Genomic DNA, 23,636 nt, shown 5'->3' on the forward strand with positions numbered 1-23,636 from the left:
GCTAGAACTGTCGAGCCGAGAACACCAGGGCCCTTGCTTTTGTCCCGAACTCGGAGTTGGTTTTATCAGAGCACATCGTAGGCCCCACTCTTTTATATCAGAGCCACTTGCTCCCCTTTCTCTCCCATTTTTAGTTTTACCTGTTCCCCATGTCCTCGGACTCAGTTCCTCGACAGATTGTAATTAGTTACCTTCCTTCAGCATCCCCAGTGCCTCCCGGTTCCTTTTCTTCTTATTTTTTCCCCTGTCTCCTTTTTCGATCCTTCCTCTAGGACAGGGCTTTGAGAATGGGCAAAGACGAAAGACGAAAGCTCCGGTATTGTCAGCCCGCCTTCACACTGTGGAAAAATAGGATGGCACACGTTTCCTAAGAAGCGTCACCCACCTTCCTTCCATTTGAAGTAGTTGCCCGTGAGAGCTTCCCTTCTAGGCACAAGGGGGAGTCATCTCTTTGTGGATGAGGTTCCAAGGTCCCTGGCACTCACTCGTGTGCTTGTGATTTGCTAGACCCCGAGACCCACAGCCTTTAAGCCACAGAGGAGCACCAGGATCGTGGGAGCTAAGAAGTAAGTGAGGTTTTCTGGGGACATTTTTGAAATTGTGTAGACAGTTCTGATAAAGATGTTTTGTGTTGGCACTTTGGAACATCATAGCATAGATATTCTGCCACATGTAGCAGATTTGACTCCAAGTTCCCTACGAATCCTATGTCCATCCTCCTCTATCTTAGCGAAGGACTCATGAACTTTGACCTGCACTGTGGTGACATCATTCTACTGCTGCTTAAAAGAGGTTCCTAAATGCCAAATGATAAGCTGCCAATACACTGACATGCTACCCTCAAAAAGCATCTCTTCAGCTGGGTGGTGGTGGCAAACGCCTTTAATCCCAGCACTCGGGAGGCAGAGGCAGGTGGATCTCTGTGAGTTCGAGTCCAGCCTGGTCTACAGTGAGGGAGTTCCAGGGCAGGCTCCAAAGTTGCATGGAGAAAACCTGTCTCAAATCCCCCTCCCCCCAAAAAAGCATCTCTTCTCCCTCCCACTACTCCAAGTCAGCCTGCCATTTAGCAACTTTCTAGAATACCATGTTCTCAGATTGTACCTGGGAATTTTGAACACTGGTTGGTGGATTTAACAGGTTACAACAGGTTACATCATAACACAAAACCTTTGCCATATTTACATTAAGCTACGCATCTTAAAGCAGCTTCCCTGGAGATGCACAAAGAGTGTCCTTAGTCTTCCACTCTTTGAATGGGGGCACATAGAACCATCTAAAGAACCAGCTTGAGAATACTCTAGAACCCTGCTACTCAGTGTGGGCCATGAGCTGGGAACTTGTTGGAAATACAAAATCCTACATGCAAGTGCTCCAGCACCCTGGGTAATGAGAATCTGCATTCCTAGCAGGCAAAGCATCACTGGCCAGCCCCAGTCAGGAACAACTGGGTCTAGAGCAGCGGAGGGGTCACGTGCATGGGCATGTGGGAAGCCTGGGAAGGGGCCAGGCAGCAGGAATGAGGACAGGTTCTCTACTTACATCACACTGCTGCAGAATAGGATTTCAAGGTTGTTACTTTCGTTTATGCTGCATTGAACTCTGTGAAGCTGTGGTACTGTGCCTGTCTAGAACACCTGATGGTCTAATAAAGAACTGAATGGCCAATAGCAGGCAGAATATATAGGAGAAGTCTGGGAGGAGAAAAGAAGGAGCCAGAGAAGGAGGAGGACTCCAGGGGCCAGCCACCCAGCTACACAGCAAGCCACAGAGTAAGATTTACACAAGAAAGAAAACAGGAAAAGCCCAGAGGCAAAAGGTAGATGGGATCAGTTAAGTTGAGGAAAGCTGGCTAGAAACAAGCCAAGCTAAGGCCTAGCATTTGTAATTAAGAAGAAAAAAAAAAAAAAGAATAAGCCTCTATGTGAATTATTTGGGAATTGGTGGCTGCACCCCAGAAGAATAAATAAGAAAAACAAACCAACGACATCACAGACTTCCAATGAGTCACTGCAGAGTGAACCCACAGCCGCTGTAGACATCACAGACTTTCCCCCAAATCTGTCAGGGCAGAAATAAACCCTCAGCACGTGTTGGCTTACTCACCTCCAGCCAGCTCTCCCACCTCTGCTCACTTCCCTACTTCTTCACGCTTCAAAATAAACCCATGTAAAAACAGAACCAATCCCATCAGCCCTCCATACCCCTCTCCATCTCTGCACTTGTTATGGACACCAAGCTTCTGGCTCGACTTCAGTCAATTCTCCCAATAACTTGGAAGCAAGTGGTTTGCTGCTGCCACTTTAAAAACTAAAAACTGAAAAAGCCAAACAAGGCTTGCACAAGTAATTGTCAAGGTCACCCAGCAAGTGACTTATCAAGTTGATTGGGGAGTGGGGGAGTACACAGCCATGTGTATGTATGTGAAGGTCAGAGGTCAAACTCAGGCATTTTCTTCTAATTGCACTCTATCTTTTTCACTTATTTATGGTTGTTTGTCTTAAAGACAGAGTAACTGACTGGCCTGGAACTCTGCTATGTAGACCAGGCTGGCCTTGAACTCTCACAGAGATCTGCCTGCCATCACACCCAACTGTTTTTTAGGTCTCCACCGCTGTTTCAGTTAGACTGCACAGCTGGCACCTTCAGTTACACTGCACTCTTGGCACCTGTCCACCTCCAGACCACCCCGCAGCACTACAGTCACAGATGCACGCCTCCATGCCTAGTTTTCACGTGGGTTCTGGGAACAGAACTCAGGACCCCATGCTTGCAGAGCAAGCACTTTACCCCTGAGTAGCTCCTGGCTCTGGGGCTGAGCTTTGGTGAGGTGATGACAGGGGAGCAGTACAGTGGCTAGAGCGCCTCCTACAGGCCAGCACCATGTGCACACTCAATCCGGCCAGCAAGGTGTGCTGCCCGGTGCACTCTGCAGATTAAAAACTGCAACAACCTCTCCAATGTCACACACATGGGGATATGTGTGGACTTGAACTCACAATCCACGCCCTGACTCCTGCTCTCAAACATTGGTCATATTAATTAACAAAGCATAGCTCCCTGCTTTTCTCTTCAGAAACCTTTCACTTTTATGAAATAATGAGCTAGAACCCTTTATCATTTCACTGTTCTTTGCTAAATCTAGAATCTACCAAAGAGACAGATTTCTGTTTTCTAAGTTATTTTAATGAAAAATTTCTCCTAAGACATTAGCGCTCATATAAAAGAAAAAGAGGAAACAAAATTCTCATTTGTCCATTGACTGAATATAAGCCTACAAATGTCAGCCTGAGTTTCTTTCTAGTATTTACTGTGTGAGAGCCATACACCATGTAAGGCATTTTATCTCTCCGCTGCCACTTGACATTTGATACAAAATTTTTCTTTTTCTTTTTTCCATATGTTCTTACCAGATTCAAACTGTTTGCCTGGGCCTGTGGACTACAGCCTATTGGACATTCCCATGCAGTCAGACAGGCCATTTCTGTGTGTGGTCACTGTTGGTGACAGGAGCATAAATAATACCAAGGACAGATCTCTGTACCTGAAGATTTCTCATGCTGAAGCTTCCTGTGGGTTAAAATCTCAAGAACAAAATTGTGGAGTCAAAGGGAATAATCGTTTTAGGACTCCAGTGAGTTAGATATACTCCAAAAGGGTGCAGTAGGTGAGATGCCCACCAGGAGTACATAGAGATACTCATTTTACTATATAAAAGGGCAGTAGGTTAGACACCCACCAGGAGTACATGGAGATACTCATTTTACCATATAAAAGGGCAGTAGGATAGACACCCACCAGGAGTACATGGAGATACTCATTTTACCATATAAAAGGGCAGTAGGTTAGACACCCACCAGGAGTACATGGAGATACTCATTTTACCATATAAAAGGGCAGTAGGTTAGACACCCACCAGGAGTATGTGGATATATTCATTTTATTCTGTATTACCATCACTGGATGAAAATCTCTGAAAACTGTTCTACAAAAGGTATTTTTTAACGGTATCATTGAAATTAAACCTCACCATTTCCTTAAACATTTCCAAATGTTTGTGAACTGAATATACTTCCTTTCCAAGAAATTAACATTTTTCTTAATGTACATTGACCTCATTTCCCCCCAACGTGAAAGTTTTATTGCTCATTATAAACTAACACGTTGCTAGCTCCTCCGAGTGCCAGCCTGCAACACCACTTGAAAAAGCATCTAGGTGCGGGGCTGAGAAGGTAGCTAACAGGAAGATCCTCCAATGAACAGAAGTGGCCAGGAGGAAGGGGAGAGGTGGGAAGGTTCAGAGACGGCTGCAAAGGGAGGGCACTGTGCCCTTTCCTCCTTCACCTGCTGCTGCGGGCCACGTGCCATCAGCATGGCCCAACTGCAACAGAGCAGGGCCAGCTCAGTGCGAGCCAGGGACCATGTGAGCACCTCAGGGCAGGGGTCTTCGCTGCAGGGGAGGGGGCAGGCAGGATCTTCCACATTCTAGGGGAAACTGACTGTTCAGATGACGGACACGGGAAAGTATACGCCTGGCAGTCAGAGCTTCCCGAGGAACCAACTAGTGGCAGGAGGAGAGTGATGGGGTGAGCACCCCCCCCATGGCCCAGTTCCAGCAAGAGCTCCATTTTAGTGTTAGCCTCTCCCACCAGTACACATCAGTCAGACGCCAGTATTTCGAGGGAAGCACAGCCAACAGGAACAAACCAGGACACCTGAAAAGAGCACGCAGCATGAGATGACCTGACCCAATGACGAAGAGTTAAAGGGTCAGGCTCACAAATGTCTACCTCAGGGGCTAGGAGAGAAATGGAAGGAAGGAATGAGATGCCCTAGGGAGCCTCACTACATGGAAGAAGATTAGTGAGGGGATCACACTTGGGGACCCTCTCCCAGAGAAGAAAAGGGGAGCGGGTGTGTGAAAGAGGCTAGGAAACACCTGGTGAGGTAAGAAGCAAGAAATTTCAAAACCAGGTGAAGAACCAGCGGTTAGTGGAGCTCCATGAGGCTGAAGGCTGGACATCAGCAGACATGGCCACACACCCTGTCAGCTGCCCCTCAGGGAGAGCAGATGGCACTAAATGGCATGGGTTCCCAGGGCCTCCGGTGGCCGCCTCTCACCAAGAGCTGGCCATAAGGGACAGAGGGGGGTTGGCAGCAGAGTGGAGCTAAGGGTTTTGGTTTGTTTCTACGGATATAATTACTTACACATACTTGGAAAACAATGCTAACTTTCAATGCTAGCTAGAACAAGAGTAAATGTGCCCTGTGGTATTTTCCTGTTTGTACTGTGATACATTAAAGGGACCAATCTACTCCCTGGCAATTGTAAGGGGAGGTCCATCAGCTTTTTTCTCTGAGACTGGTCTAACAGTCTACACTGAAGAGTTCCTCAGTCTAGACACTCTTCATGGGTCTTGACACCCTTCCGGACCTAATGAGAGTTTGGAACATCCTCCAATTACGTATTTACCCATATACACAATTTTTATCTTGGTATTTAATTTCATAATCTCCTAGAGATTTCTTTAGAAATTTTGATTTGTTCTCTAGGGCTTGGTGTTCCAGTGCTGTCTCTTAATGTTACATACGAGCAGATGCACGCCTCTTATTTGACTTTGAAATATGAGTGTGTGTATATGTGTGTGTGCATGCGTGTGTGTGTGCGTGTGTGTATGTGTGTATGTATGTGTGTGCATGCGTCCGTGTGTCTGTGTGGGGGGTGTACACGCATATGCCACAGCATAAACGAGGAGTCATTTCTCTTCTTCCACACTGTGGGTTCCAGGGGTTGAACTCAGCTCCTCAGCCTTGCTGGCAGGCACCTTCACCCATTGAACCATCTTGCTGGCCCCACTCGTCTCTCTTGGAGGTTTAGCATCTTTCTGTGAACTCCGATTTTCTCCCCAGTGCCGGCGACTGCACTCAGGACCTCACACACAAACACACCATCTTCTACAGACCCAGCCCCTCCTATATTCTTGGTATATCCCTGTTGTTCCTGGGCATCCGAACCCCTGACAGTGTCCAAAGGAAAGCCGCTGGCATGACTAGTTGAGGGTCTCCGGCTTCCCCTCAAGGTACCTCTGCTCACGTCCCCTCTGCTATTTCCCCCAGCCTCCAGGGAGGTGTTGGATCTGTTCTGGAGACTTCCGAGAGCCACACCACACTCTTACAGCCAGGCTTACAGCTGTTTTCCCCATGAAAGGGAGTATACCATTGTGGTGAAATAAAGTTTCTCCCAAATTCATGTCCACCCTGGGCCCCAGAATATGAGTGTTTGGGGGGAAACAGGGTCTTTGTAGATATAATTAGTGATGATGAGGTCATATGGACCAAGGTGTTCCCTCAGCCCAGTAGCTAGGACTGGAAGTCATTGATTCCTTCCATGTAAGAGGAGAGAACTCAGACAGAGAGGAGAGAATACAGACATGACTGAGTTTGGAGCCTCGGTATCACAAGAGGAAGGTCCAGGACCACTAGAAACTAGAAGGACCTCCCCCCAGAATCCCAGGAACATGACAACTTAACACTCTGATTTTGGACTTCTGGATTCCAGAGCTGAACTACAATGACAAGAAGAAACTTCCACAGAACACCAAGTTTGTTGAAATTTGTTACAGCAGCTCTGAGAAGAACCAAAACAATGTGTAAAACATTCAAATAAGCTCTTCCCAGGCACTCACCTGGCCAGGCCTGGCTTCAGTGCAGGAAGTCACAAAACAATGTCACCCTCATAGCCTGTCCCCCCTTGGCTGGTGACCTCACACTTCACTCACTGATCAGAAGTACTTCTCCATGTGCAGAAGTTTTAAATGATAAATCTCTTCATCTTCTATGATTTCATGATTATATGTCTTTTCCCCCACCCCTAAGCTCATAAAAATATCTACCAAATTTTTCTTTAATGCTTTTACGGTTTTACCTGTTTGACGATGGTGACAATTATTTTAAATGCACTTGCATGCACCAGGCCCCAGGCCACACCCATTACGTGTACTAACACATTTGATCCTCACAACTGTCCCTTCTGGGAGGTGGCTGCCGTTTCATCCCCGTCTTATGAACTGAGGCAGGAAGTGGTTAACTAACCTGCCCAAGGTCACATGGCTAGTGAGTCAGAGAGAGGCAGGACAAACTCAGGTTGCCTAATTCCCAAGTCTACACTTACCTACAGTAGCATTCTGTTTAGAATTCCAATTTAAATATTTTGTCCATCTGAACTTATTTTGGCTTATGGATGGATGCAGAACTTCACTTTTTGGACTTAATGTCTGGCTAACAACTTGGTACATACTGAATATTCTATTCTTACAACAAAGATTTTAAAATGTGTCACTATTATGAACTACATTCTCATCCTTACTTGAATGTGCTCGTGAATTCTGCACTCAGTTCCCCTTCATTCCTACAGCAGAACTTTCTAAGCATTCTCTCCCGTTCCTTGTTTTCTGGGAGACAAAGTACTTGGCGTATATTTAGTCCATTTGGGGTTCATTTGGTGCATCATTAGACAATCTAAATAAACATTTGAAGCCTGATGCTTAAGAGACTTTAAAATGAGAATGATGTAGCTTATGGTGATAAATATGGGACAGAGAAATAAAATAAAATTATCTAAATACATCGAAATCACATTCTAGCTTTTGCCAAGATGGTGCTGATAGAAGTTACAGAAGGTGTTTCAGTCAGCTCCAGTCAGTTTACAGGCTTAGATAAGGAAACAACAGACTATCTTAATCCCATAAGGCCTCCTAAAAACCGTAAGGAGAGATTTAGGGGACCCCTAAAAGCTGCCAACCTTATGAAATTGACTTACCTTCAGACTATGATAAGCGGCACAGATTCTAACCCCTCCCTTCTAGGGAGAAACCTGCTGTTACTTCATTCGGGGTCTTACAAAGAGATCATCACACTACAAGACCTCCTGAGAGTGTAAACTAGAGCTAATGAAGTTCACTATGTTCTCCATAGTAGCAGCAGTGTCCTGCTACAAACAGCCTTTTTTGCTAAAACTACTGGAATCTAAGGGCTAACTTGAGCTGTAAACCTTCAAAACTGCCCTGTAGCTAACTAGGAGCTCTGCTCCAGCAGCCCTCATTTAAATAATAATGCAGGCCTCACATGCCGGATAGTACCAGTTAAAATAATAATGGCAACTCCCAACTTGTCTATTGCTGTATTTAAAAAAAAGTGTCTCTCTCTCTTTCTTCTTTTGGGTTGACTGTTAAGTTCTTGGTAATTTACAAAAATCTTGGCCAAGTACAAGAACTTCAGTTAACCCATTGCAAGAAAACAGGCCCTGGTGAGGGACGCCCTTAGACCTGTATGGATTCATCAGCATCTGCCTTCTTCTCTCTGAACCTAACTGTCTGCTCTCTGCATCTCAGCTCACTTCAGTCTGTCTCCACCCCTCCCCTCCCCTCTCCATTTCTGGTGGCTGTCTGGCTTGATACAGACTGGACAAACCGGCTGCAGCTGCTACAACAACAAAACATTTCTCCTCCGTTTTAGTTGTTTTTTTTTTTTTTTTTAACCATGCTTATCTCATTTCACGATACACCTTAAAGGATTTATTAAATTGTCATTTTCCTTATATACCATATTTTTAAATAAGAGCTGTTTCTATATTAAAATAACTTCACCACAAGCTTCATATTTTAAGGCTAACCGGACAGGTATAAAACCTAAGTTCTAAGTTTACAAAGACAACTAACTTATAAATTGTTAAGAATAAGTTTACTTTTATACTTACCTGGCAGGGGAGATACCATGATCACGAAGGTGGTTTTCCCAGGGCGAGGCTTATCCATTGCACTCCGGATGTGCTGACCCCTGCGATTTCCCCAAATAGGGAAACTCGACTGCATAATTTGTGGTAGTGGGGGACTGCGTTCGCGCTCTCCCGAGAATTAAAAAAAAAAAAAAAGTTTACTTTAATTAAAGGTAATTAAGAAATAAAACTTATTGATTGATTGGCCAACCTAAACTGTAAACTGTTAAGGATAAGTTGTACCAAAGCTATAAGCTAATAGAGATAATTATTAGGATACAAATTAAAACTTGATTATCTCATGAATGATCAAATTCTGAAATGTATACAAAATCATATTTATATACATGCTAAGTATGCTAAGTTTCATATAACCAATTCATTACTTAGCCCCCTAACATTTAAAATGTTTAAGCTTTGGACAAAACTGCCTTATCCCTTATTGCCAGGGTTTTGTCCAAACTATGCTTTGAGATCATTTAGATTATATTTCCATTTACCAGGTTTAAAAGAGTTGGGAGCTGAAGAGATGGTTCAGAGGTTAAGAGCACTCACTGGCTGCTCTTCCAGAAGACTCTGGTTCAATTCCTAGCACCCACACGGCAGCTCACAACCATTTTTAACCTCAGTTCCAGGGAATTCAATGCCCTCTTCTGACCTCCAAGGGCACCAGACATGCACATAGAATACAAATATACATACAGGCAAAACATCCATACACATAAAATAATACATTTAAAAAATAATAATAAAGAGCAAATATATGATAAGTATAATAGGCTATTCTCCTGAACTTTCAAAATTATTTTCCATGCCAGGTGTGGTGGCTCACACCTTTAATCCCAGCACTTGGGAGGCAGACAGGGAATCTCTGTGAGTTCGAAGCCAGCCTGGACCACCAAGAGAGTTCCAGGACAGCCAAGGCTGTTACACAGAGAAACTCTGCATTGAAATATATGACAATATATACAGGTTAGTAAAGGGAACTATGTGGTGATAAGTAAAACAGTGATTCTAAAAGGTAGGTATACTCTACTCTCTAGAGCAATGTGGGGGGACGACAAACACAAAATGAGACAACTTAGAAAGAAGGTGTGGTGGCTCACACCTACGATAAGAGCTGAGGCCATGAGGCAAGGCTATGAGGTGGAGGTAGAAAGATTAACAGGAATTTGATGTCAGCCTGGACTGGTTCTCACAGTGAGAGACCCTATCTCAAAGAACCAATAAGTGGGGAGTGGCCCCTATGAGCCACCCTCTTCCTGGGAATGTTGGCAGTTGATGGCTGCTAGAGGAGGAGGAAGGGGCATTTTCTTCAGTGGCTACACTGGGAAGTGCCCACAGTCCTGTCAATAACCCCTTCTCCATGCACCTGTAAGCAACCCAAATGAAAACTCACTGGGCCACCAAACTGTTAACAGCAAAGGAAGTACAAGGGCAAGTGGGGAAGAGGAAGGGCATTAACAGGAGGAGGAGACAAGACAGGAGAAGGGTGGGTAAAATGATAAAAATTCATGTACACGGATGAAAATGTTGTAATGAAATGCGTTATTATTTATGTATAACTTAATGTGGACTAATAAAAACCATTAAAGATAAGTAAGCCAGGCCTGATGACTAAGAACTAAGATCCCAGCACTGAGGGACAGCCTGGCCTACATAGCAAGTTCCAGGCCAGTTAAGGCTATAGTGCAAGACTCTACCTCACGAAATGAACAAAAACAAATAATAATAAAGAAACGGTACAATTTTTGTGTGAAAGAACCACACTAAAGCTCCTTACACTTCAGGAGACCAACAGAATTTGAGAAAAAGGTTCAGCTGGGGAACTCCATGTGTAATACATGTGGGGAGAAGAAACGTCAAATGAAAACAGTGTGAAGGCCAAGGGAAGAAATACACAGCCAGTCACACTAGACTTTCCAGACCTCTGTAACAAACCCCACACATGGCCCAACCACCTAAAACAGACATGCTAGCTCCTGCATAAAAAGCTACTATTCCCAGAATAAAAACATGTCACGTCCATTTTTTTAACCTTCTACCTTTGCAGCCTTTCTCTTCCAATACAATACTTCACAATACTCAAAGGTGAACTAGCAATAGAGCAGACATTTTTCAGTCTTCCTTCTCCTCACCGTGTGCCTCATTTTACAATGACCTTACATATTACTCATCTGTAAATTTTCTATCCATCATCTTTAAGATTTTCACTTTTGTATGGGGATATGTGTGTCTATACACGTGAATGCAGGTATCTGCAGACTCAGGGAGTTGGATCGCCCCTGAAGTGCTGAGTTACAGGTGGTTGTAAATGCTAGCCATGGGTACTGGAAATCAAATACGGGTCCTCCACAAGAGCATTTCATGTTCTTGCCGGAAGGTGTACTCAGGAGTCAGAAGCAGGAGGATCTCTATGAGTTCAAGGCCTGCCAGGTCTACAAAGCAAGTTCCAGAACAGGCTCCAAAGCTACACAGAGAAACCCTGTCTGGAGGGCAGGAGGAGCAGTCCATGTTCTTAGCCATTAGGCCAAACTGCTCCAGCCTTTACTCACCATTTTTAAACACTGAGGCCTTGAACACTCAAATTTTATTAACTTACCACTATACAGCTTCAACACATATTTATTCTTATTCATGACTATACATTTTATTATCAAATTTTTGTTACAGCAATATACATTTATCTCACAATTTCTATGTGTCATGGTTCCAAGCAGATTAACTGGTCCTCTTAAAATCAGACCAAGCTGTGAAAACCAAGTGTCACTTCAGAGTATGAACTTAGCTGAGCTGTGTGGTCCCTGTCTAGTCCTTGTTGGCACTTAGCTAATACTCACTCAACTCGTAAGGCTGCTTGCCATCTGTCCTCTTTCACACCAGACCACAACACGGCTGTGTTGTTTGCTTCTTTTGTTTGTTTTTTTTTGAGACAAGGTCTCACAACACAGTCCAGTACGGCCTAAAACTTACTATATAACCCACGTTGACTCCAAGCTCCTGGCAAATCGGCCTCAGCCTCTCTGGTGTTAACCCACACCTTCTAGGATAAAAATTATTTCTCTATTTTACCCATTGCTTTTGACATAAGGAGACAAAATCCACAGTAGGGAAAACTTCATAGCATGTTAATGCATTTCACTGGAGTCAAGCTGGTGGCTCATACTGACTGTCGGTTTGGAGACCAATCTGGGATGCACGGCAAATGCCAGGCCCACCTGGGTTACACACAAGACCCTATCTCAAAACCAAACAAAAAACAAAGAAGGAAGAAAGGGAGCAGAAAGTACTAACACCGTCCACAGGAACAGTGTTATTTGAAATTGAGTATCAATAAACCAGCTACTGAATAATTCAAACATCAGTGAGTTAGACTCCAGATGGAGGCCTGAGGATGTGGCTCGGCTGGCACACTGCCTGCCTGGCGTACAGGAAGCCCTGGATTTCATTCCTAGCACTGCATGAGTCCAGGTACCACATAAACCTGTCATGGTGGCGCCCACCTGAAATCCCAGCACTCAGGAGGATAAGAAGTTCAAGGTCATCCTCAAACATATAGCCAGTTTGAGGCAGCCTAAACTACCTGAGATCCTGTCTCAAAATCTAAATGAATAAAATCACTTAATACCCCCATTTCTCACTCCTTCCCCCTCCCCAAAAACCCTCTCCCAAGGGTCTCAAGCCCAGATGCCTCAAATTCATTATGAAGCAGAGAATAACTCTGAACCCTCGATTCTCCTATCTCCACCTCTTAAGCCCATACAAGATTATACCAACAACTCAGTTTATGCCATGAAACTATGCAGTGCTGGGGATAGAACCAATTCATTCTTGTCAGGCAAGCAATCTTCGGACTGAGCTACATCGCCAGCCCACGATTTATAATCTCTTAATGGTTTGAAAAATACTTCATAAGATTCCCAAAACCTAGAAAGAAGAAAAGGTAAAGACTGATCAACTTAATTGCATTACCATTAAATATATATGTGCAGGGGCTAGAGAGATGGCTCAGCAGTTAAGAGCACTTCCTGCTCATGCAGAGGAACCGAAGTTCAGTTCCCAACACCTATGTCAAATGGTTCACAACCACCTCTAACTCCAGTTCCAAGAGGTCCTCTGTGGGCACCTGCACACACATGATATACACCCATATGGACACACACAAATAAAAGTAAATCTTGAAATATATATGTATAAGGGTGCACACTTGAGTACATGCCCAGGACAGGGGCCAATAAGATGGGTCAGTGTAGGTAAGTGTCTTTGCCAAATAAGCCTGGCCACCTCAGTCTGATCTACAAAACCCATGGAACCCTCAGGAGGAGAAAACCAACTCATAAAAGCTGTCCTCTGCGCACACACCCCAAATGAAGGGCAGATGTCATCTGACTTTCATTTCATACACACACCAAACACAAAAAAAATTGGTACAGAAAAATTTCCACGAATCCATTCAAAAGACAAATCAGGAAAACAGATCTGTAAAATAGCAAATTACCTTTATATATAAAACACTCAGAAATTGACATGAAGGAAATCCCAACACTAGGGAGGTAGGGAGGTAGATGTCTTTAAAAAGATAGACAGACAGACCAGGATATAGGAACTGGAGAGAGAGCACAGTGGTTAAGAATAGTTTGTTCTATACGGACCAATGGAATCGAATTGAAGACCCTGACATTAATCCACACACTTATGAACACGTGATTTTTGACAAGGAAGCCAAAACTATACAATGGAAAAAAGAAAGTATCTTCAACAAATGGTGCTGGCATACATAACTGGATGTCAACATGTAAAAGATTACAAAGAGATCCATATCTGTCACCATGCACAAAACTCAAGTCCAAGTGGATCAAAGACCTCAACATAAATCCAGTTACACTGAACTTGATAGAAGAGAAAGTAGGAAGTACTCTTGAACGCATTGGCACAGGAGGCCACTTCCTAAATATAACACCAGTAGCACAGACACTGAGAACAACAATTAATAAATGAGACCTCTTGAAACTGAGAAGCTTTTGTAGGGCAAAAGACACTGTCAATAAGACAAAACTACAGCCTACAGAATGGGAAAAGATCTTCACCAACCCCACATCTGACAGAGGGCTGATCTCCAAAGTATATAAAGAACTCAAGAAACTAGACATCAAAATACTGAACAATCCAATCAAAAAATGGGCTATAGAGCTAAACAGAGAATTCTCAAAAGAAGAATCTCAAATGGCTGAAAGACACTTAAGAAAATGCTCAACATCCTTAGTCATCAGAGAAATGCAAATCAAAACAACTCTGAGATACCACCTTACTCCTGTCAGAATGGCTATGATCAAAAACACGAATGACATTCTATGTTGGAGGGGATGCGGAGCAAAGGGAACACTCCTCCACTGCTGGTGGGAGTGCAAACTTGGACAACCACTGTGGAAATCAGTATGACGGTTTCTCAGAAAATTGGGAATCGATCTACCTCAAGATCCAGCTATACCACTCTTGGGCATATACCCAAGGAATGCTCAATCCTACCACAAAGATACATGCTCAACTATGTTCATAGAAGCATTATTCACAATAGCCAGAACCTGGAAACAACCTAGATGCCCGTCAACTGAAGAATGGATTAAGAAAATGTGGTACATATACACAATGGAGTTCTACTCAGCAGAGAAAAACAATGACAGCATGAAATTTGCAGGCAAATGGATGGAAGTAGAAAATATCATCCTGAGTGAGGTAACCCAAACCCAGAAGGACAAGCATGGTGTGTACTCACTCATAAGTGGATTCTAGATATGAAGCAAAGAACAATCAGGCTGCAACCCACAGATCCAGGGAAGCTACATAGCAGGGGGAACCCTAGGATGACTGTGGCTTATAGTAAGTTTTCACTGAATCACTGGGCAAGCTTCAGTGAAACATTTCACTGTTAGGATAAGAATTTGTACTGTATCAAGCTGATGACAGAAAAACATAAATAATAATAATAATAAAAACAAACAAACAAAGAATATTTTGTTCTTCCAGGACCCAAGTTTGGGCTAGGAAGCTCACTGCTCCTCCAGCTTTGGGATATCTAACACCCTCTTCTAGACTCTGCAGGAACCTGCACACACATGGCATACACACAGAGAGACAAACACATTCATATAAATAAAAACTAAAATTTTAAAGATCAGGAATAACATAGAAAAAGATAAAAGATAAGATCTGAATAGCAAAGTTTACTGGCAGAAAATACAAATATTGTATTTTTGTAAGTTGAAATACATCTACAACCTCAGCTACTCAGGAAACTGATGCAGGACCAGCCTGGGCTACACAGTAAGTTCAAGTCCAGCCTGGACAACTTAGTGAGACTGTCTCAAAACTTAAAATGAGAGTCAGAGGCATGACACTATGGATGTACATGAATGTAGCACCTGACTAGCAAACACAAGGCCCTAAATTCAATCCCCAGTACTGGGGATTGAATATAACAATAGTCAGCTGGGTGGTGGTGGTGCATGCCTTTAATCACAGGACTTAGGAGGCAGAGGCAGGCTCTGTGAATTCAAGGCCAGCCTGGTCTACAGAGTTCCAGAACAGGCACCAAAGAAACACAGAGAAACCCTATTTAAAAAAAAAAAAAGAATATAGTAATAGTCAATAAACATGGGAAATTACTTTAATTCTATATTATCCAATAATAGGCATATACCGATTTTTTGTTTGTTTGTTTGTTTTGTTTTCGAGACAGGGTTTCTCTGTGTAGCTTTGGAGCCTGTCCTGGAACTCACTCTGTAGCCCAGGCTGGCCTCGAACTCACAGAGATCTGCATGCCTCTGCCTCCCAAGTGCTGGGATTAAAGGCGTGCACCCACCGCCTGGCCCACATATCGATTTTTAGCAGTAATTAAGATTAAATAAAATGTTAAATGCAGTTCATAATCACAGTGGCCATTTTAGGTGCTCAAAGGCAATGGAATATTTTTAGCACATGACAACACAGATATCATTATAATTCTGACATAAGTGTATCCCCAAAAGGCTCAAGTGTTGAAGACTTGGTTCCTAATGCGTCAGTATTCAGGTGGGGGGATTCAGGGTAGTGAATGGATCATGAAGGCATGGTTTCATCAAAGGGCAAATTCATTGATGGATCTGCAATCTGACAGATTTATTACGCAGCAGAAATGTTAAAGAGGTAGGGCCTGGTTACAGAGTTTCTCTATGTAGCCTTGGCTGTCCTGGAACTCTCTCTGTAGACCAGGCTGGCCTCCAGCTCACAGAGATCCACCTGCCTCTGCCTCCCATCATCCGGCAAGGTCAGCCTAGTTTTAAGAAATATGTGTAAGCCGGGAGTGGTGGCACATGCCTTTAATCCCAGCACTAGAAGGCAGAGAAAGACAGATCTCTGAGTTCAAGTTCAAGGCCAGTCTGGTCTACAGAGCAAGTTCCAGGACAGCCAGTGGTATGTAGAGAGACCCTGTCTCAGATAGATAGGGGGGGTGGGTGGGTGGGTAGATGATAGATACCATCTTAGCCAGGCATTGGTGGCTCACGCCTTCAAGGCCAGCCTGGTATACAGAGCACATTCCAGGACAGCTAGACCTACAGAGAAACTCTGTCTTGAAAAAACAAAACAACAATAAAGTAGGTCCTTGGGTATAGGGCACATGCACTACGTTGTCCCAGTTTGTCTCTGTGTCTGCGCACTGGCTTGCTAGCACTTGCACACTCTTTCCAACCCTGCCACCATGAGACTTTGTCTCAAAAAAAAGGAAGGTGGCAGCAATTTGGAAGGTGGCAGCAATTTAGTTATTGCCATGAGAAGATATCCATGATATTCATAAAGCAAATTATAGAACTTTATGTAATATACACCCTCCACCTGCTTGTATGTTTAGCAAAATGTCAATCTTGGCTAACTTAAGGAGCATTTTTTAAAATACTTATTTTATATGTATGAGTGTTTTGCCTGCATGTATGTGTGCCTGGTGTCCAGGGTCAGCAGAAAGCATTGGGCCCCCTAGAACTGGAGTTATATAGATGGTTGTGAACCACCATGTGGGTGCTGGGAACTGAACCTCGGTCCTCCGCAAGAGAAACAAGTGCTCTTACACTGAGTCATCTCTCCAGCTCCAAACTGAGCATCTCTAGTATTTTAATATGCACACTTTTCAGTAGACTAGACTCATCTGAAATTACGCAATTCTGTTTTTTTTAAATGAGTTTATATAAATTTTATAGCATTGTTTTTTTCTTTTATTTGTGAGGGAGTTTCATGTAGCCCAGGCTATCCTCAAATTTTACATAGCTGAACCTGGCCTTGAATTTCTGATCCTGCTGAGAGCTTGGGTTGTAGACATGAGGCACCATGGGGGCTTCTATATTTGATTTAAAGGGTGTAATTAATACCCTTTAAGTCATATTTAAAAAGTTTTTAAATTTAGTATATTCAGTAACCTGGAACAAAACACAACCATCTGTAACTGCAGTTCCAGGGGACCAGACACCCTCTTCTGACCCCAGGTGTGCATGTGGTGCACAGACATGCAGACAGAATATACATACACATGAAATAAATTTACAAAACTTTGAATTCAGGTGTGCATGTTGGCCCCATATAAATAATACTAGTACTTGGAAAGTAGAGATGGGGGAGGCCTGGGCAAGCTGGCCAGATACACATGCAGACCAACTGGCAAGCTTCCGGTTTAGTGGGAGACCGTGTCTCAGTAAAAAAAGTGGAGAGGAACTGAGAAAAGCACTGGATAGCATCCTCCGGCCTCCACATGCACATCTAGATATACACAGACATCCCTCCCCCAAAAAGGCAGCAGAAAAGTAAAATACATGAATGTTTTTTAGATGGGGAGGAGATATTTTGTAAAGGTGCATTCGTGTACAAGTGCTCTTAAACACTGAGCCATTTCCCCAGCCTACTCTCTGTCTTTTAAACATCATTTTTCACATAGATATCTGGGGCACAAAATCAGTAAATGTTCTAAGTTATTATTTCAGAAAATGAAACAGATGCAAAATTATTCTTCCTAGTTGTCACAATTTCCCAATCATTAAACTATTTAACCCAAAAAGATCATAATTCACAAGGTACTGTACAGATTGAATCAGACATGGTAGTATGTGCTTATAATCCCAGCCCTGAGGAGGCTGAGGTAAGAGATCACCTCAAGTTTAAGGCCAGCCTGGACTATACAATGGGCTCTTAATTAGGCGGAGCTACGAAGAGTCCATCTCAAAAACCAACCAACCAAACAAACAAACAAAGTTAACAAAAAGATATAAAGATTGCTGAGATTCCTGAAATCTTACTGCTTCCAATGCTAAGGCCTGCCTGGGCTACAAAGTGAAACCTGGTCTCAAAAAACTAAAGCCTAATAAGTAAGTAAAATTAATTCACCTAATTAATTTTGGGATTTGCATACTTTTAACTAAAATAGCATCTTCTCTTTTATTAACAGGAAGCAGTCAATGAGGTGCCCCTAAAGTAGAAAGTAAAACTTCTGTGGAAGAGAAACTCCTCACCACCAAAATATTATTTCTAGAGATGTTTGTTAGGGGAAACTACCAATACTGTCACAAAGACAAATTCTAAGTGGGCTGGAAGAGCATCTGCCTAGTATGCATGATGCCCAGGGTTCTATCCTGAGCATCCCATAAAAGTGGGCAAGGTGGTGCCTGCCTATAATCCCAGCACTCAAGGAGCAAAGGCAAGAGGACTGCTGCGAACTTGAGACAATCATCTATGTGAGATTCTACCCCAAAAAATAAGTTAATAAATGTATATGGGGAAACATTCAACAAAAAAAAATGCAGATTGAATAAACAATATAACACAGATTTGGGGAAACAAGACTAGGCAGTAGTAAAGGAGTGAACAGAGTGTTTTTTTCTTTTTCATACTTTCCAATTTTCTCCATGATGAACATTACTTTTGAATTCTGAAAGTCTCATTTAAAAGCAGAAACCAGGATCCGGGCAGTGTGGTGCAATCCCAGCACTTGGGAGGCAGACTCAGGAGGAATCTCTGAGTTCGAGGCCAGCCTGGTCCATCTTCTAAAGGAAACAGTTATCTACAGTGATCTACAGTGTTATACGGTGGGTTCAAGGTCTGCAGGGACTAGACAGAGAAACCCTGTCTCTAGAAACCAGAAAATAAATTAACAAATAAACCAAGACCAGCAAAGTTACTCAGTGAGTAAAAGTGCTGGCCAGCAAGACTGAGAACCTGCATCAACTCTCACTTCTGCATGTGCTCCATGGCCATCTGCACACGCCCCGCCCCTAAGACAGACACAGAAACACACACACACACACACACACACACACACACACACACTTTTTTTTTTTATTATGTATACAGTGTTCTGCCTGCATGTCAGAAGAAGGCACCAGATCTCATTACAGATGGTTGTGAGCCACCATGTGGTTGCTGGGAATTGAACTCAGGACCTCTGGAAGAGCAGGCAGTGCTCTTAACCTCTGAGCCATCTCTCCAGCCCCCACACACACTTTTTTAAAGGAGAAAATACACCTTATAACCTGTAAGGGTTCACTTACTAAGACCCAACGTGTTGTCCATTTATAAAAGAGGTTGAAATGCTACTAATGTTTAATGTCCTGTTATTTTTCTGTTTAATGTCCTGTTATTTTTCTGTTACACATGCAATGATGGAATTTCAATTTCTCCTTAAAGTAACGTTTCTTCATAAATACACGTTTTTAAACTTTTTTTTTTCAAAACAAGACCTCACTAATACTCATTCTGAAATGACTTCTAAATTCCGTATAACAAAATTGTGGGCGGGGGGGGGGTGTGTGTGTGTGTGTGTGTGCCCACTAAACACAATTTCGTTGGTCCACCTTTGGCTAAAGAAAAGTGGAGGCCCGGTAAACTACACGTCCCACCATGCATTGCTGCCTTATTCAGAGTAGGTCTCTACGGAAACAGAAAACAAACAAACAAACAAAAAAAACCCATTCTCCAAGTCCCACCTGTTACTTTGTTTCTAAACACCTCCTGCACTTTCAGCTCCGACGGCAAACACAAAAGCCTCGGGACCTGCCCTTGGCTCCCAGAGCCAGATAAGCAGGGGCCCCCGGGTCTGGTGGCACCACCGCCTCGGCGGGGAAACGCCGCCGAGCTCCAGCGCTCCCCTCTCCTTTCCCGGGCTGGATGCACGCACAAGCCTCCTCCTGTCTGCATCCAATCGGGGCTCTCCAAGGCGCACAAGGGAGAAGAACCGGTTACTGGGCAAGTACAACACACGGTGCCGAAACAAGGGCTAGCAGTGCGGGGGCGACGGCGTCATGACCCCCGACAGGGCAACCTCGGAACACCGAAGGGTCCGGTCGCAGCCCCCGGGAGAACCGGCAGCCAGCCGCGCCACCAACCCCCTCGCGCCGGCGCCCCGCTCTCCTCGGGGCTCGCCAACGGCACCCTAACCGCCGCCCTCTGCGCGCGCTTTCGAGCCCCTCAGCCCGGTCGCGGGGCCAACTGACCTCCCTTCCACGGAGACCGGCAGCCGGCGAGGAAACCAACTCCTGCCGGCCTTCCCCTCCGCGCCCCGCTCCTTACCGTCTTGGCGGCCTCCGCCCAGGTCCTGCCCTTCTTCCTCCGGCCCTTTTCCCTCATGTCGGGTCCTGAACTGACTGGGAGGCTTCCGTGCCCCGGCTCCGGCTGCCTTCCCTTGCCTGCTGCGCCCTGCACGGCTTTTCCCGCGGGGCGGGGAAAGGTGGGAGAAAAGGGGAAGTCGGACCGGAGAAGCAACTCAGCGGAGGCGCGCAGTGGCGGGGGTGGAGGGCTGTCTACGGGGCGGCCGGTCCTGCTGCTGTTGCCACTGCTAACGCCGCTGCCATATTGGGGTCTTTTTTTTTTTTTTTTTTTTGGTTTTTCGAGACAGGGTTTCTCTGTGTAGCTTTGCGCCTTTCCTGGAACTCACTCTGTAGTCCAGGCTGGCCTCGAACTCACAGAGATCCGCCTGCCTCTGCCTCCCGAGTGCTGGGATTAAAGGCGTGCGCCACCACCGCCCGGCCACATTGGCTTCTTACTGTACCGGCAGCCGTTACTGTACCGGCAGCCGTTACTGTACCGGCAGCCGCTGAGCCCGGCTGCGCGAACCAGTGCGCACTTCCGCGTTCCGGTCCCCCGTCCCCAGTTCCCCCCTCCCAACTTCCCCGCCTCAGCGTCCGGCTGTCTGGAGCGGCTTCGCCACGCCCCTGCACTTCCTGTCTCGGGCCCGCCTCCGGCGCATGCTTGAGATGGAGGGCGGGCCCTCCAGAGTCTGGGGCAGGTCGGATGTTTGGGCGGCCACACCCACCACGAAGATCTGCGGGCAGAAAGGGAATTGGCTCCTTCTGGGGTAAGGCTGATTGAGCGGTTGCTGACCGCCTGTATGCCAGGGGGAACTCTGGAGACTTAAAGAGCCCGACGCTCGCCTAAGGGGTCTTGCCAAGTACCGTTCCGATAAACTTCATGTTGTATTTTATTGTGGTACAGGCTCATGGAGGGAAGGCCGATCTTAAACTCCAGATCCTGTTTTCCCATTATTGGTAATTACAGGCATGCACCACTGTGCCCTTGAGTTCGTTTTTACAAAGCTTGGCTTTTTAAAGATGTACAGCAAGCAGTTCTCGTCTATAATTAATCTCAATAGATGAGATAGGTTAGATTGATGTACCAAACTCTCGCGTGTAGGATGTGGAGAAACCAAAAACCAGATTGTTAGCTCACAAGACTTGCCTCTCAAACTTGGGTGACTTTTTCAGGCCACTAGAAGCCACAGTTACATTTTTACATGTGATTAGTCTCATCAAAGAAATGTCATTTACCTCAGTGAATTCAGCCCATGGCACGGTGCCTGTATGTATCAGGCATCCGATAAATATTTGTTGAACGATTCAGCTATGTCTGGTCAAGGACTATTCATTATTCATAATGTCAGTAATACCCTCTTGAAAAATCCAGAACATGGCATTTACCTCAAGGTTTTTGGTTGGTTGGTTAGTTGACTGATTTTGGTTTTTGATTTTTGGTTTGGCTTCTTTTTTGAGGTGGTTTCTTCGTGTGACTTTGGGTGTCCTGGAACTCACTCTGCAGACCAGGCTAGCCTCGAACTGACAGAGATCCGCCTGCCTCTGCTTCCCAAGTGGTGGGATTAAAGATGTGTGCCACCACCGGCTGACAGTATTTGTTGTAAACAATACAGAATGAATGTATAGGGGGCTAGGAATAAACCTCAAAATCCCTGCCTCTCCTGGATACTGGATATTAAACCTGCAGCCTGGCACAAGCTTTGTACCACTCAGCTGTACTCCCAACCATTTTGTTGTTTTTGAGACAGTCTCCCTAAATTATCCAGTTCTTTTTCTTTTTTTTTTTTCTATTATCAGCTTGGTACAGTACAAATTCTTATCCTAATAGTGAAATGTTTCACTGAAGCTTGCCCAGTGATTGAGTAAAACCAAAACTTATTATAAGCCACAGTCATCCTAGGGTTCCCCCTGCTATGTAGCTTCCCTGGTTCTGTGGGTTGCAGTCTGATTGTTCTTTGCTTTCTATCTAGAATCCACTTATGAGTGAGTACATACCATGTTTGTCCTTCTGGGTTTGGATTACCTCACTCAGGATGATTTTTTCTAGTTCCATCCATTTGCCTGCAAATTTAATTTCATGCTGTCATTGTTTTTCTCTGCTGAGTAGAACTCCATTGTGTATATGTACCACATTTTCTTAATGCATTCTTCAGTTGATAGGCATCTAGGTTGTTTCCAGGTTCTGGCTATTGTGAATAATGCTTCTATGAACATAGTTGAGCATGTATCTTTGTGGTATGAATCAGCATTCCTTGGGTATGTTCCCAAGAGTGGTATAGCTGGGTCTTGAGGTAGATCGATTCCCAATTTTCTGAGAAACCGTCATACTGATTTCCACAGTGGTTGTACAAGTTTGCACTCCCACCAGCAGTGGAGGAGTGTTCCCTTTGCTCCGCATCCCCTCCAACATAGAATGTCATTCGTGTTTTTGATCATAGCCATTCTGACAGGAGTAAGGTGGTATCTCAGAGTCGTTTTGATTTGCATTTCTCTGATGACTAAGGATGTTGACCATTTCTTTAAATGTCTTTCAGCCATTTGAGAGTCTTCTTTTGAGAATTCTGATTTGGGAAGGCTAATGCTACAGGTGAAAGGTGCTTTGTCTTTTCTCTACTTCTCTCCAGCTTGGACTTTTCTCTATAAGTTTGAAAATTATAGAACAAAGCCAAGACATCAGGCAAGGGAAATACCTAGCAAGATTCATATTTTCTAGGTAGCATCATAAACAAGAAGATCAACATTAAAGGTGGCCAGTCTAAACTGTGAACAAAAATCATTGTCTTTGGCATGCATTGGAACATCCTTATTTGGGGATGGAGTGCTCGCATGTCCTCACATAGCCCAGGCTAGTCTGGAACTGACTATTTAGCCAGAGCTGGCTGTGAACGCCTAGCTTTCTTGCCTCTACCTCCCAAGAGCTGGAGTGACAAGCAGATTACCCCATCTGGCTTTATTTTTACTTTTTGGTTTTTGAGACAAGTCTCACTGTGTAGCTGTGGCTGGCCTGGAACTTGTTAAGTAGAGACTGGCCTGGAACTTGCTAAATAGATATCCACATGCCGGCTCATTCCTACCTTTTAAGAGTCGCACATGCAGGGCTGGGGTGATTGGCTCAGCAGTTAGAGCACTTGTTGTTCTTGCAGAGGATCTGGTTCCTTTCCCAGCACTCACATAGCAGCTCACAACCATCTGTAAGTTCATGAGGGGACCCCATGCCCCTTCCTGGCCTCTGCAGGTACTAGGCACCACACAGTGCACAGGTGTACATG

General features: G+C 44.4%; 2 protein-coding genes and 1 non-coding gene across 3 annotated transcripts in view; all 3 read left to right on the forward strand.

The window, feature by feature from the left end:
* Positions 1-4,039, forward strand: part of LOC131897413 (uncharacterized) — a 29,774-nt gene extending 25,735 nt beyond the window's left edge. The window contains exons 6-7 of the mRNA XM_059248329.1: positions 273-566; positions 3,411-4,039. The gene's annotated coding sequence lies outside the window, so the exon portion shown is untranslated. The remainder of the gene's footprint in view (positions 1-272; positions 567-3,410) is intronic.
* Positions 1-23,636, forward strand: part of LOC131897739 (probable serine/threonine-protein kinase samkC) — a 47,075-nt gene that overhangs the window by 7,135 nt on the left and 16,304 nt on the right. Inside the window, exon 2 of the mRNA XM_059248728.1 lies at positions 20,097-20,372. Coding sequence (XP_059104711.1) covers positions 20,097-20,372 — 276 coding nt within the window. The remainder of the gene's footprint in view (positions 1-20,096; positions 20,373-23,636) is intronic.
* Positions 8,745-8,907, forward strand: LOC131897751 (U1 spliceosomal RNA). Its single transcript, XR_009375774.1, has one exon. It is a non-coding gene; the product is annotated as a U1 spliceosomal RNA (small nuclear RNA).

The sequence above is a fragment of the Peromyscus eremicus genome, chromosome 22, assembly GCF_949786415.1.
Source record: "Peromyscus eremicus chromosome 22, PerEre_H2_v1, whole genome shotgun sequence".
NCBI classification, from domain to species: Eukaryota; Metazoa; Chordata; class Mammalia; order Rodentia; family Cricetidae; genus Peromyscus; species Peromyscus eremicus.